The sequence below is a fragment of the Homarus americanus genome, unplaced genomic scaffold (assembly GCF_018991925.1).
Source record: "Homarus americanus isolate GMGI-L3 unplaced genomic scaffold, GMGI_Hamer_2.0 scaffold40248, whole genome shotgun sequence".
In the NCBI taxonomy this organism is placed as follows: Eukaryota; Metazoa; Arthropoda; class Malacostraca; order Decapoda; family Nephropidae; genus Homarus; species Homarus americanus.
In genome coordinates, this window is record NW_024712526.1 from 8,177,167 (window position 1) to 8,190,279 (window position 13,113).

Below are 13,113 nucleotides of genomic sequence, written 5' to 3' on the forward strand. Positions count from 1 at the left end.
CAACCTCAGCGACCTCCACAACCTCCAGCGATATCCCACAACCTCCAGGACCTCCCACAACACTCCAGCGACCTCCACAACCTCCAGCCAGCCTCCACAACCTCCAGCGACCTCCTAACCTCCAGCGACCTCCACAACCTCCAGCGACCTCCCCCAGCACTCAGTGACTCACAACCTCCAGCGACCTCCAACCTCCAGCGACCTCCACAACCTCCAGCGACCTCCACAACACTCCAGCGACCTCCACAACCTCCAGCGACTCCCGCCTCAGTGACCTCCAACCTCCAGCGACCTCCCCCAACCTCCAGTGACCTCCACAACACTCCAGCGACCTCCCAACCTCCAGTGACCTCCACAACTCTCGCGACCTCCAAACCTCCAGCGACCTCCACAACCTCCGGCAGCCTCCACAACACTCCTGGCCTCCACACTCCAGTGACCTCCACAACTCCAGCGACCTCACACAACACTCAGCAGCCTCCAGCCTCTAACTACAGCGACCTCCACAACACTCCAGCGACCTCCACAACACTCCAGTGACTCCCACAACACTCCAGCGACCTCGACACAGGAGGACCCCAGAGATAAGCCTTCATAACTTCTGCACCAGTACACACCTGTGCCATCTCCACACCAGGCTCCCGATTCTCAGAGTATAGTGTGATAAATTTTGGTCGGTTACTACTGGAAGACACATGAACACTGGTGATTTGAAACAAAACAAAATCGTATCCAAAATGGAGACAGGCAAAAGCAGGGCTGACCTTAACCAGAAAACATTACAAAGCACGAGAGTTAGGTATGAAATGGCAACAAACTAACGTAGAGATTCAACTAAGCACGTTCTTGTAACAACAGTTAGGTTAGATTAGGTTAGAGACAAACTACATAATCTTTATGACTCTCTCTCTCTTTTTTTTCTTGTATCCTTGGTCAGTCACTTTTCTCTCAAATCTGTAATTTTTATCACTTTGTTGGGTCAGTCCCATCTCCTCCTCCTTCCTCCCCTCCCCCCTCCTCCCTCTCCTCCTCTCATCCCTCTCCTCCCTCTCACCCCAAAATCCCATTACTGGTGGCTGTCTCTCAGGTGTGTGATATAGGGAAAGGAATTTCTCTCTAGTGTCTTAAAATTTTTCAGTTCCTTTCAGAGTGTCATGTGTCACTTTTAGGTTCTTGAGTGTCATATGTCATTCTCAGTTCCTTCTTGAGTGTCATGTGTTACTCCTAGTTCCTTTTTGAGTGTTATGTGTCACTCCTAGTTCCCTCTTGAGTGTCATGTGTCACTTTCTTGTTTCTGAGTCATGTGTCACTTAGGTTCTTGGGTGTCATGTCATGTCCTCCCAGTTCCTTCCTGAGTCACTGAGTGCCATGTGTCTTTTCAATTCCTCCCTGTTCTCCATGTGTCACTTTCAACTGGCCTCTTCTGATTTCCTTTTTTTCTGTGTACTGTCTCATAATACCTGATTGGCTCTCTCTCTCTCTCTCTCAACCTACAGCTGACTGTCTTCGATCGTCCAGTCAACGGTACAGACAATAGGTTGTTCTTAAAGTAACGGTACAGACAACAGCCTGTTCTTCAAGTAACGGCATCCCAAAGCCTAGTAAGATCGCCTCCCCAAATTAAAGTAAAATATAAACAGTGAAAGGCCATAAGTATCAATAAATTATTAGTTAATCTTGACACTGACTGATTTATCTTCATAATTGGAAAAACAAAATAAATTTCATAATAAAACTTCATGGACGGTCAGATAAGCGATGAAAATTAAACCGTTTATCACCCCAAGGTTTGAAAATTATTGCCGCCTCGCCATTATGGAAGACGTCATCTATCACAAATACTGCTTCCTCACCAGTAACAACAAGGGTACATTATAACACCTTCCTCACCTTATGGCAGACTATTACTTGATTTTATCGCTTGTATAATGATCAGGTTACGGAGTGTATACGATTTAGGGGAATAAATTGTTCGGTGATGTTTTGTCCGCCTGGCTGGCTCGTGCCCGTCTTCAACATAATCATGTCAGTGTAATCTATCTCTAGCAAGTAACACAAGTTCATTAAGATATCGTTTACCTTATAAAGTTGTATTTTTTTTTACTCGCTTTTATTACCTTCGTTAACACCAAGTAAGGAAGTGTTCGCTGTTGAGGGAGAAAACTTTTCTCAAATATTTCGTCCGCCAAGATGCATTAACACGACAATCCCTCTCTCCAGCCAACACAAACTCGCTGTAACATCTTCCTCACCGTACATGGCAGCCTATTGTGATTATTATCTCCCTCACGAAGTACGATAAAAAAGAGTATTATTCACCTCGGCTTGAGAAGAACAAATCATGAAAGTACTTGTGGTTGGTAAGAGTGGAGAGGTGACAGGGTGGTGCATCTTCACAATAAGCTGACAGCGGCATTCATCTCCACTCCCACCAGCGAACGACCCCCTCCCTCCTCACCTCACCTCCCTCATTTCCTCCCTTCCTCTCTCCCCACTACCCTCTACTCCCGGAGTATGAGATGAAATTGCTGCTATTTAAGAAATACAGTCAGAGCGTGATAAGTATGAGACAAGACTCAAGGCAAAACACATACCTAGTGATAGCACTAGGATCCCGCTTCCTCTATCAAGGAATAAACAATTGAAATTGAATTGACAAAACACCTGCTAACCATCCCCGCCTGGGCCATCACCCACCGTCTTCATCAGTACACACACACACACACACACACACGTAGGACTAATAAGAAGAGGTGTAGATTAGGTGAAGCTTAATAACAGTACCTTAACATAAATAGCATAGGTTAGATTAAGTTAGATTAGATTAGTTAGCAGGTGTAATCAGAATAGCTTAAGTGTGCCTAGTAAAAAAAAGTACATAAGGTCAAAAAATGTAAGGTAAAGTCAGAAGAGAGAAAAAAAGGTTGGGAGAGATTATTTGAAGTCATGGTATCAGGTAATGGTTAACCGACCCACAAGACGCCAAGAAGAGTAATCAAGAACGTCCTGGTACACGTGTGGCTGTCTTGTTATGAGTCAACAGTGGGAGGGGAAGGGGGGGGGGAGATCTTGACGCAATAATGAAGGTGAGGGAACAATGAAGGAAGGAGGGATGTGAGAGGGGGGTAGGAGACGCAACAATGCAGGAAGGAAGGTGAGATGAGGGGTAGGGAGGAGACGCAACAATGAAGGAAGGAAGGAAGGAAGGAAGATGAGGGGATAAGGTCTTGCTTGACACAATGAGGGATGGAGGGAAAAGAGAGAGAGACAATCCCATATTATTCCTGCAACAACTATAAATAAACAGGCCGGAGTTTCTCAATGGATGAATTTCTGCATCGGTGACGAAGAACCAATGTGAGGGCAAGCAGCTGTGGGGTCAGAGGTGACGTCAACAGAAGGCAGCGTACCCCCCTGAGCTCTGACGTCACGGTGCCAAAGAAAACAAAAACACTGCATCGTTGAACACACACACACACACACACCTGTTATTGTTATCCTACTTGTTCAGTGTAAACAAATGCGAGATACTTGTAGTAGTAGTAGTAATCCTTCAATATTATTCATTCATCTACATTTCAATACAATAAGCTATCTATATATTTACTTACCCATCAATTAATTCAACTGGTTATCTCCAGCCATCAATTTCTTCTTCTCTCTATCTATCTATCTATCTATCTATCTATATTTACACATGTACCTATTCACTATCTATCTATCTCAATTATCTATACACCTATGTACCAATCCATCAACCTTACCCAACACAACACCACACCGGTCTGTTGAGCTTAATTGCGGAAGCGTGTACAAAAAAAACAACGGGTTACACACCTACCAGCATCACCTGTAGGGTGGTGGTAGTGATGGTGAAAGTATGGTGGTGGTGGTTGGGGTAGTGGATGAAGGGTTGGTGGTGATAGTTAGGGTAGTAGTAGTAGTGGTGGTGGTGGTGACTATGGGATCGTGGTGATTGGGAGTGGGGGGGGGGTAGTTAATGGTGTTGGTAATATAGTGATTAGGGATAATATGGGTTATTGATTGGTGGTAACCGTGGTGGCTAAGGTGATTGTAGTGGTGAGGATAAATAAGGTATTAGTAGTAGTAATAGTTTAAAAAAATAGTAATAGTACAGTAGTTAGCAGTAGTAGTAGTGGTGCAGGTTTTGTGTTGTTCAGTGTCGTTTTTGAGATCTGAACACTGTACTCTTTTGTTGGTTAATGAGAGGGAGAGAAGGAGGGTTACCTTATATGATGAGGAGAGAGGGAGGGAGGGAAGGGGGCAAATTGAAAGGGTAGGAGAGAGGGAAGGAAGGAGAGTAGGTGAAATGACAAAGAGAGGGGGCAGGAGGAGGGAAGAAAGAAGGAGAGGAAGGGGAGAGAGAGAGAGAAACGCATAGAGACACACAAGGCCGGTCATCAGTCATCTACCAGCGCCCTTACCTCTCCCGTATAAGGACTCAGGTGGGTGGAGACGTCCTGACAGCCCCCGTCCCTCACTCCTACCCCTAAAAAGGGATGGGTAAAGAGGACCATAAACAGGATTAGGAGGAGGATGGTTAGTTAAGGTCGTCTTGGAGTCAAACGGGCTAGATTCAGTACTCAAGTTAAACCCGCCACACACGTTACCGAAATTAGTACGCAAATTAATAAAAATAAAATACTTACGTTACTTGTATAGTGTGTGAGAAGTATATTAAGACCTAAAAAAGTGCCCCTTAAAATCAACCATTGCCCTAGGTTCATTTTTTTGTTTTAATGTCAGCTCCAGACACACCTACACACACACTACAGCTGTACCTCCACCTCATCAGTAATGGAAAACACGTTGCCACAATATCACGGAAAGACTCGCAACATTTCTGAACGAGTCGTGGTCGCAATGTGCCACTTTCCCCCCTAATTTACAGCAGGTTTTGATAACGTTACAGCACTTATTATTTTTTTCTTGCCATTTTCGTCGAACGTGAAGTGGGGAGTAATTTTTTTTATTATACTGTTGAAAATAACGGCAGCCATCACCCCGAGACGTTATTTGCACCGTCAACAGCCTTCCTTCATCATGATAAAATACTCACTTTTATTTTACCTTTTATTATGGAATGATGTCTGCATACCGTGTATATATTATTATTATTATTATTATTATTATTATTATTATTATTATTATTATTGTTGTTGTTGTAGTTATTTAAATATATACAATGGAATTATATAGTGAAATGTCAGACATAATTGGATGCGTTTATGTTCACTCAGGATGGATATACTAGGCTAGGATGGTTATTGATATTGAAACAGTTTATTTAGCCAGAAAAATACAGATAGAGTGGCTAGTTTAAATTTGTCTTAGTTAGGTTAGGTTAGATTAAAATTGGCTTAGTGCAAAGAGATTTAATAATACATCATACCGGTATGTTAATTACTGTCTGAAGAGAATAAAAATAATAATTTAAGTAAAGGATGCCAACAAGTGTGTATGTGTGTGAATATATTATTGTACCTGGTTATCTTAGCATATTTCCTTTCATAGACAACACTATCCATTATCATGTCTCCCCTTGATCCATCTTACATAACAAAAAGGAAATGAATTCAAATAACAGACAGACAGAGAAAGAGACAGAAATAGAGAGAAGAGGATGCTACTCATACAGCCTATAGCCCTGACATGAGCGTGGGAACGGCCCCCCGACCCTGGCAACCTGCGGTATGAACAATTGGACAGTCAAGGTGGTAGTAAACAAATTCCCACACTCTCTCAATAACGTAACCTGTGTCTGCACTATGCAACCAGTATTTAGAAACCATTATTCACTAACAGGTGATTAAATTAGAGTTGTATTTCTTTAACTATTTCGGAACTATTAATGTTGTCGTAAAAATTAGAGTTGTTATTTTAAATGCATTTAAACGCTACACTTAACATAGTTCAGAGTTCTCGTGGAAACAGCAGGGTTGGTCTTGTTCCACCTAAGTACACATTGATACATAATACAGGTGACATTTTCCAGTAGCTGTTACCTAGATTACAGTGGCTTCGTTACTTAGAATACAGGAGCTTCGTTACCTAGATTGCAGTGGCTTCGTTACCTAGATTACAGTGGCCATGTTACCTCTATTACAGGTACTTCGTTACCTAGATTACAGGAACTTCGTTACCTAGATTACGGTGGCTTTGTTACCTCTATTACAGGCACTTCGTTACCTAGACTACAGCGGCTTCCTTGCCTAGATTACAGTGGTTATGTTACCTCTATTACAGGCACTTCGTTACCTAGACTACAGCGGCTTCCTTGCCTAGATTACAGTGGTTATGTTACCTCTATTACAGGTACTTCGTTACCTAGATTACAGTGGCTTCGTTACCTAGATTACAGGTACTTCGTTAGCTAGATCACAGTGGCTATGTTACCTCTATACAGGTACTTCGTTACCTAAATTAGTGTATTTGTTACGTATATAACAGTGCGTTCGTTACCTAATTTACAGTTGTCAAGTTGCGTGAAGTGTCTGTTTCACAAAGGATACATAATTTGGAGTGTCTTAATTATCGGTTGTAATTCCTGACTCGGTGAAATAATGATCTTCACTGATGAGGACGAGAGAGAGAGAGAGACCTTAACGAAGCTTATCTTTCAATTTATTTATTAAAGTTTTAAAAAATAACGTTTTTCCCTGTGACTGTCAATGACCATTAGCAAAATTCCAATAACTTTCCGGACGAGGAATTCTTATAATAGATTTCCAAGAACCACCAAGGAAGGACACACACACACACACAGTCCTGCTCAATAAACCTCAAGAGTGTTGCTGCACTTATCTCATCCTCTGCAGTGGAAAACTATAGGTAACATTATTTCTAGCCAAGAGGGAATGAATGAAATGCCATGATTCTACTGCTATGAATTAATGAAGTGCCGTGAGTCCGCTAGCCATAAATGAATGACTGCATATAGTAATCCCGGTAGCCATGAATGAAACGCCGATAATGATTCTACTCGCCAACAACACGGGCGAGCAACATTAGTGTCAGGCACGTCATAAAGAGATGAATCCTACAGGCAGCATTAAGTCAGAACACCGCTCAGGCATCTAGGGTAGACTTGACTTTTTTACTTTCATCCTCTTCAACACTAATCGGCTCGTTAGCCACCTGGGCGGTCGGTCAAGTCTCTGTTACGCACTGTTGGCTAGTACTGGGCATGCACTGACTCCTGAATGTATCTGAACCTTGAACCTGCTCCAGTGCTGGTTAAGTCTGGTCGTGAAAGAGCTCACACTCGGTGCCGTCACAACACTCTCTGGCAGGTTGTTGTAAGAGTTCACAATTCTTTCTTCGATAAAGTTCGCCCTCACAGTTTTCTGGACTTGCTGCTTCTTTAATCTTGAGCTGTGACCCTTTGTGGGGCGGGCGTCCACCAGTTCCAGGTATGGACACTCGACTGAGTAGTGCCCTTTGAGATATTTATACACCTCAATTAGGTCCCCCCTTGTCCGTCTGTAGTATAAGCCATGCAGTTGCAGGCACTCTAATCTTTCTAGCTAGTGAGTCTAGTTACTGAGGTACCGAAGTGCAGGCACCAGTCTGGTGGTCCTCCTTTGGACATTTTCAATCAATTGACAGTCTCTATCATACCTCGGGGACCAGACGGGGTGACAGTACTCCAGACGGGGAAGCACCCCACTCTTGAAAATCGTGACGAGCGACGGACTATCAAGATATCTAAACTACCTACTTATAAGACCTACTAGTTTTTTTGCCTGATTCACCTTCTTCTCACAATGACTTGAGAACTTAAGTTCATTATCGACATACACACCCAAGTTCTATTCACATTCGATCTCAATTAATGTAGTTTCTTCCTCCTGTTGGGACATGTGATACGCCTCCTTACTGTTGGTGCGACCCAGGTGCATCCTCTTGCATTTCGTGACATTGAATCTTAGCAGCCATTTCTTCGACCATTCTTGAAACTCATAGAGATCCTTCTGCAGCTCTTCACAGTCTGTTTGGTTCTTTATTTCCCTAAATAACATGGCATCGTCTGCAAACATTTGTATGGAGGAGTGTATAGCTTCTGGCATATCATTTATGATGCAAACAAACAACAATGGGCCCAATACACTGCCCTGTGGTACCCCGCTTGTCACAGGTACACGTGACGATATCATACTATTTATCACCACACACTTTTCGGTCATGCAGAAAGTATCCGATCCACACTAGGATATTTCCCTGAATCCCGTACCCCTCCAATTTAATTCTCAGCCTATCATTGGGTATGCTGTCGAAACCCTTGGCAAAATGTAGGTATACCCTGTATATTGTCGATATTTCTGTTTTGTTCTAGAATTTTAGTCCAAACATCCAGGACCTAGAGCATAAAACCTTGTTGGTAGTCCTTTACAAGGTTGTTTCGTAGTAGATGTTCCATCACGGCATCTCTTATGATGCCATTTTCTAGTCATCGGGGACCTTTTCCTTATCCAAGCATTTGCAGATCAGGATCTTAAGGGGCTCTGCAAGCTCGTTATACAGGTCTCTTAACACTGGGGTGTACCATATCAGGGCTGGGACTCTTGTGAATAGCTTTGACAGTTTATATCTTATACTCTCATCTGAGAACACAATGTGGGTCAGCATTGTGTCAGACCGTCTTTCCTAAAGCACAGGAAGATTGTTAACATACTCTTTCGTGAACCATTTAAGCACATTGGTTTTCACCTTCCAGATGAAAAGCGTATGTAGCTCAGAAAACACCTGACCTATTACCGTATACACCTATACAGTACAGTATTGAAATTGTGAACATAATTTAAGTGTTCAAGATTATGGCTGAAATGATAAGGCTTATGCCTCAGTAATCATGTGGCCGTATAAGTATTTTCTCTTGAAATTGGAAATGAATGTGTTTAACTATTTTAGTACATCCAGAAGAAAACAAAAACACTAAAGAATGCCATGAAAAAACATAGGTAGTATGTAATTATCATTGCAAGACTAATAAAAAAATTTCCAAGAGTCTTAGGACTAGTAATTCCCCAAATATAAAAATTTTAATGATAGGTCTTTAACAACCTTTACAATTCATTTTATTTGATTGACCGATGACTCCCCTAGCAGCCCCTCACCATCCACAAATATAAATGGTTGCTAAGGAAGCCAAAAGTGGGCATAGTAGTTAACGGTGACACTGAAAACAATAACCTAATATTACTTCATCTTAAGTTAATGTTATCTATACAGTACAGTACATTATAGGGTTAATGTTTATGTTAAATTAATATTCTTTTGTTTTTAACTTTTAAGTACTGAACCTATATTGTCTTCAATATTTTAGTATTGCTAACCTAATGTAGTGCATAAGGTTATACAATACACAGGGTACGTTGTTATTTCTGACATCTTTTTGTTAATATTATTAATACTGAGAGAGGATGATACCATATTCCTTAACTACTGTACTTGTGTATGGAGTTCACTCTGCCGAATAAAATTGTCTGGCATTAGCCAAATAAAATATTAAAAGTAGCCTCCACGTAGTGAAGAGGTTAATAATATTGTTACAGAGTTCATTGTGTTTATATTAGTGATAAATTTATAGTGTTTCATTTTAACTTGGTCATATTGTTAGGGACGAGGGGATAATACCTGTAACAAATATTAATGGACGAAGTTGAGGGTACGAGGGCCAGGGGAAGGCAGAGACTGGGCTGAATGAATTAAATTAAAAACTGGGTCCCCCAAAGATACAAAACCTTGGAGGATTGATAAAAACAACCCGAGAGGACTGTGGCTGCCAACCCTCAGATATGAGGACGGTACTGTATTGATTGATTGGTACACCTAATATTCTTTTTAGTTAACTTATAGTTCTTGTAACAACGATCATTTAGATCCTATTAATAATTAGAGGCAATAATGTTCCCTGTTGTTAACATATGGTAATGTGTTTATTTCAGAGTTCACTGTTGACGTGGTCACAGACGCCAGAGACAGAGGGTTCAGTGCTGCAGGTGTTGGTGCTTGTGGTGGTGGGTCTCATCCTTGCTGCCTTCATGATCATCCTGGCCCTCAAGTTCCTGGGTGAGCTTGTCACCTGAGTCAACTTTTGCTCCTCTCCCTTTAAGGGTTTTATTAGGCTAAGAGATACCCTTATGGGTAATATAGCTCCCTTAAAGGTAATGTGATTTGCATTCATCTTCAGGATAATGTAGTACCCAGGAGGTAACGTAGCACCCTAAAGGTAACGTGATAACCCTCCTCTTAGGGTAACCCCATTCCTCTTCAGGATACCTTAGCCCTTGAGGGGTAACATAGCCCCCTAAGAATATTGTGATAGTCCCTCTTCCTTGTTCTGGGCTCATGTAATCCCCAGCTAGCTAGTGGTTGGTGAGGTGTAGCAAAGTAGTGATGACTCACAGCCTGTCACTAGTATGTTGATACCCTAGGCTAAAAAAGCCCCCCTCCCCCAACCCACACACACAGCTGAGCTAGGAATGTGCTGTTGGCCAGGAAAGTAAATGTGGTTGTACAAAAGTGCCACTAATTGAGTCAATATAGTGCCAGTGCCTAGGTTGGGGAAATACAAGTATTGTACAGGGTAGTTAAACAACGGGTTTGCCAACCTTGGGAAAGTGCCAGTGCCAAGAATAAGGAAGTGTCAGTAGGAAGGATAGGAGTGCTGGTGTCAAGAATAAGGAAGTTACAGTAGGAAGGATAGGAGAGTGCCAGAATAGAGAAATGGTAGTGTTTTCATATGATAGTGTTCAGTAATTTGTTGACTACGTCATGTGGTATTGTCTTGACACTTTTAACTGGTGTACAGAAACGACAGTCAGCCATATTATCAAAAGGCTACAGTATATTTGTGAAAGTTGAAGATAAATAGAGTACAGTGCTGAGGAATAAAAGCTTACCTTCCAGAATTTTTATACATGATACTGTCTTGTTAGCATCATTATTGGCAAGGCTTGTTAAGTTTAATCACACTAAAATAATGATTGGGGGGAGAATAACATATTGCTTTAAAAGTATATAGTATTAATGTATAGAAAAGGTAATGGTTTTAGAGACTTCCTGGATATTAAAACTTATATTCAGAAAACCAAATTAATATTCTGTTTTGTAAATGTTTTAATAAGTGGGGATGTGAGGAGAGCAGCATTGGTGACAAGGACAAATGAGTGTAGTTTTTTTATAAATTGACTAAAAAAAAATGATATTGTAGTAATTGTGCAAAGTTATCTTTTCATGAATAAGTCACTAAAAGAACAAAACCTGGCACAGTATTTTGACTTCACTGAAGAACAGCTTACATAGTTTTTATTTATATACATCACTTTACAAAAAAATGGCATTATTTGTATTAGTTAACTAAAGAAGTCTGCTTCTGATCTTAAACATTTAATGATATACAATAGTGATGTCACGTTTGTCAAATTGCGGTTATATCAGGAAGTCACAACTGCACAGTTGTGGTTGTTTGGTTTAACTTTAAACTTGGATTAATGCTGTAACCTGTGTGAACTTTTCAATTTATCTGCCTATGATTTTTTCCTATGAAGAAGCCATAATTTTGAGCAGCATATTACTCTACTTTAGTGTACAACATGTACTCAAATGTACTAAACTAGAGGACTAGAATTTTTAACTCTTAGTGCAAACTAAGAGATGTTTATACTCGAATTAATTGCAATCTTGCAAGGATTCCAGCAATGCAAGTTATATTCTGCTTAGTCAAGTCAGTGACATTTTGTAAGAGAAAAACTTTAAGCCTAAACCAAATTCAACCTGGAAAATCCTGACCATTGCCATCTCGCCTTCCCTGCTGGCTGGGAGGAAAGGGGAGGGGGAGTGTTCACAGCCAGCGAGCGGAGATTAGTTGAGAGTGGAGGGGGAGGGGTGATGCATGTCAGGAACTCAGGATTATACAAGACAGGGAATTTAAGTTATTCTCTTATAAAATAGCTCTGACTTGACTTAGCAGTATATAAATTACATGGTTGGAATCATTGCAATTAATTCGAGTATAAACATCCCACAGTTGGCACTTGGCAAAAAATTTAGTAATTAACCTCGTACATTTAAGTACAAGTTGTATATTAAAGTGGTCATGTTTTGCCCGAAATTATGGCTTTTTAATGGGGAAAACAAGGGGTTTATACTCATCAGATTGTCCAATACTACTACTTTTTTACACTCCATGTGTGAGTCACAAATGGTCATATGTAATTTAGCAAGTTACTCAAGGTTTATCACTGTAAAGATCTAAAAACATTCTTCACTGTATCTGTTATTGTAGCATATTGTACATAAAGGCAACACAGTGGTTGGAGGGCTCCACTGCCCAATGAATTTCTCAGCTCTCATTTGTGTTTGCTTCATAACCGCATAGGTTCGTGTGGTTGTTTCGGTTGTGATAAGTTATACGAATGCTCCACAGTTGCAAATATATATATATATATATATATATATATATATATATATATATATATATATATATATATATATATATATATATATATATATATATATATATATATATATATATATATACATACATACATACATACTTCGCGTTTCATACATACCAGCTGGATTCGGTAAAATGCTACTGACACCACATAAGAGGCACGGGCAGTTTCCCAATGAGGTTCACGGCGCCATCAGCTCGATGAACAGGCGTTGTGTGAAATATAACAGAGTCTAGAACTGCTTTTAGTGTCCTTGTGGCCTACCCGGTAAGCGTTCCCTAGTCACACTCAGTAGGTCGAGGGTTCGATTCCTTGCTGGTGAGGTTGTTGATTATATATATATAATAAATGACAAGCCTAAGCAGGAGTAAGCGGAAGAGGTGATTAGTCAGAAATATGATTATTCTTGTATTGATGCAGTACAAGTATTTGGATTGGAGGCTGCAATGAATGATTAGTTTTTTATACATGGATGTGTAGGCCAAGTTTACTACAATGTTTAATGGAGGATATGATTGGTTGGAATATCGCTTTGCCATCTTATCATGCATCAAGATATTACAGTAAGCAATACAGTAATATGAAATATAAGGGGCATGTATGTACAATACAGTACTAATTGGATGACTTG

General features: G+C 40.7%; 1 protein-coding gene across 6 annotated transcripts in view; it reads left to right on the forward strand.

Moving 5' to 3' along the window:
• Positions 1 to 13,113, forward strand: part of LOC121862028 (bcl-2-related ovarian killer protein-like) — a 44,377-nt gene that overhangs the window by 27,714 nt on the left and 3,550 nt on the right. For 4 of the 6 annotated variants that reach the window (XM_042359962.1, XM_042359989.1, XM_042359978.1 and 1 more), the window contains one exon: positions 9,969 to 12,377. The exons of 1 other annotated variant lie outside the window; for it this stretch is intronic. In XM_042359962.1, coding sequence (XP_042215896.1) covers positions 9,969 to 10,109 — 141 coding nt within the window. In that variant the 3' untranslated portion in view covers positions 10,110 to 12,377. Of the gene's footprint in view, positions 1 to 9,968; positions 12,378 to 13,113 lie in introns of those variants that run through there. One more of the 6 variants, XM_042359970.1, reaches the window with a different exon arrangement.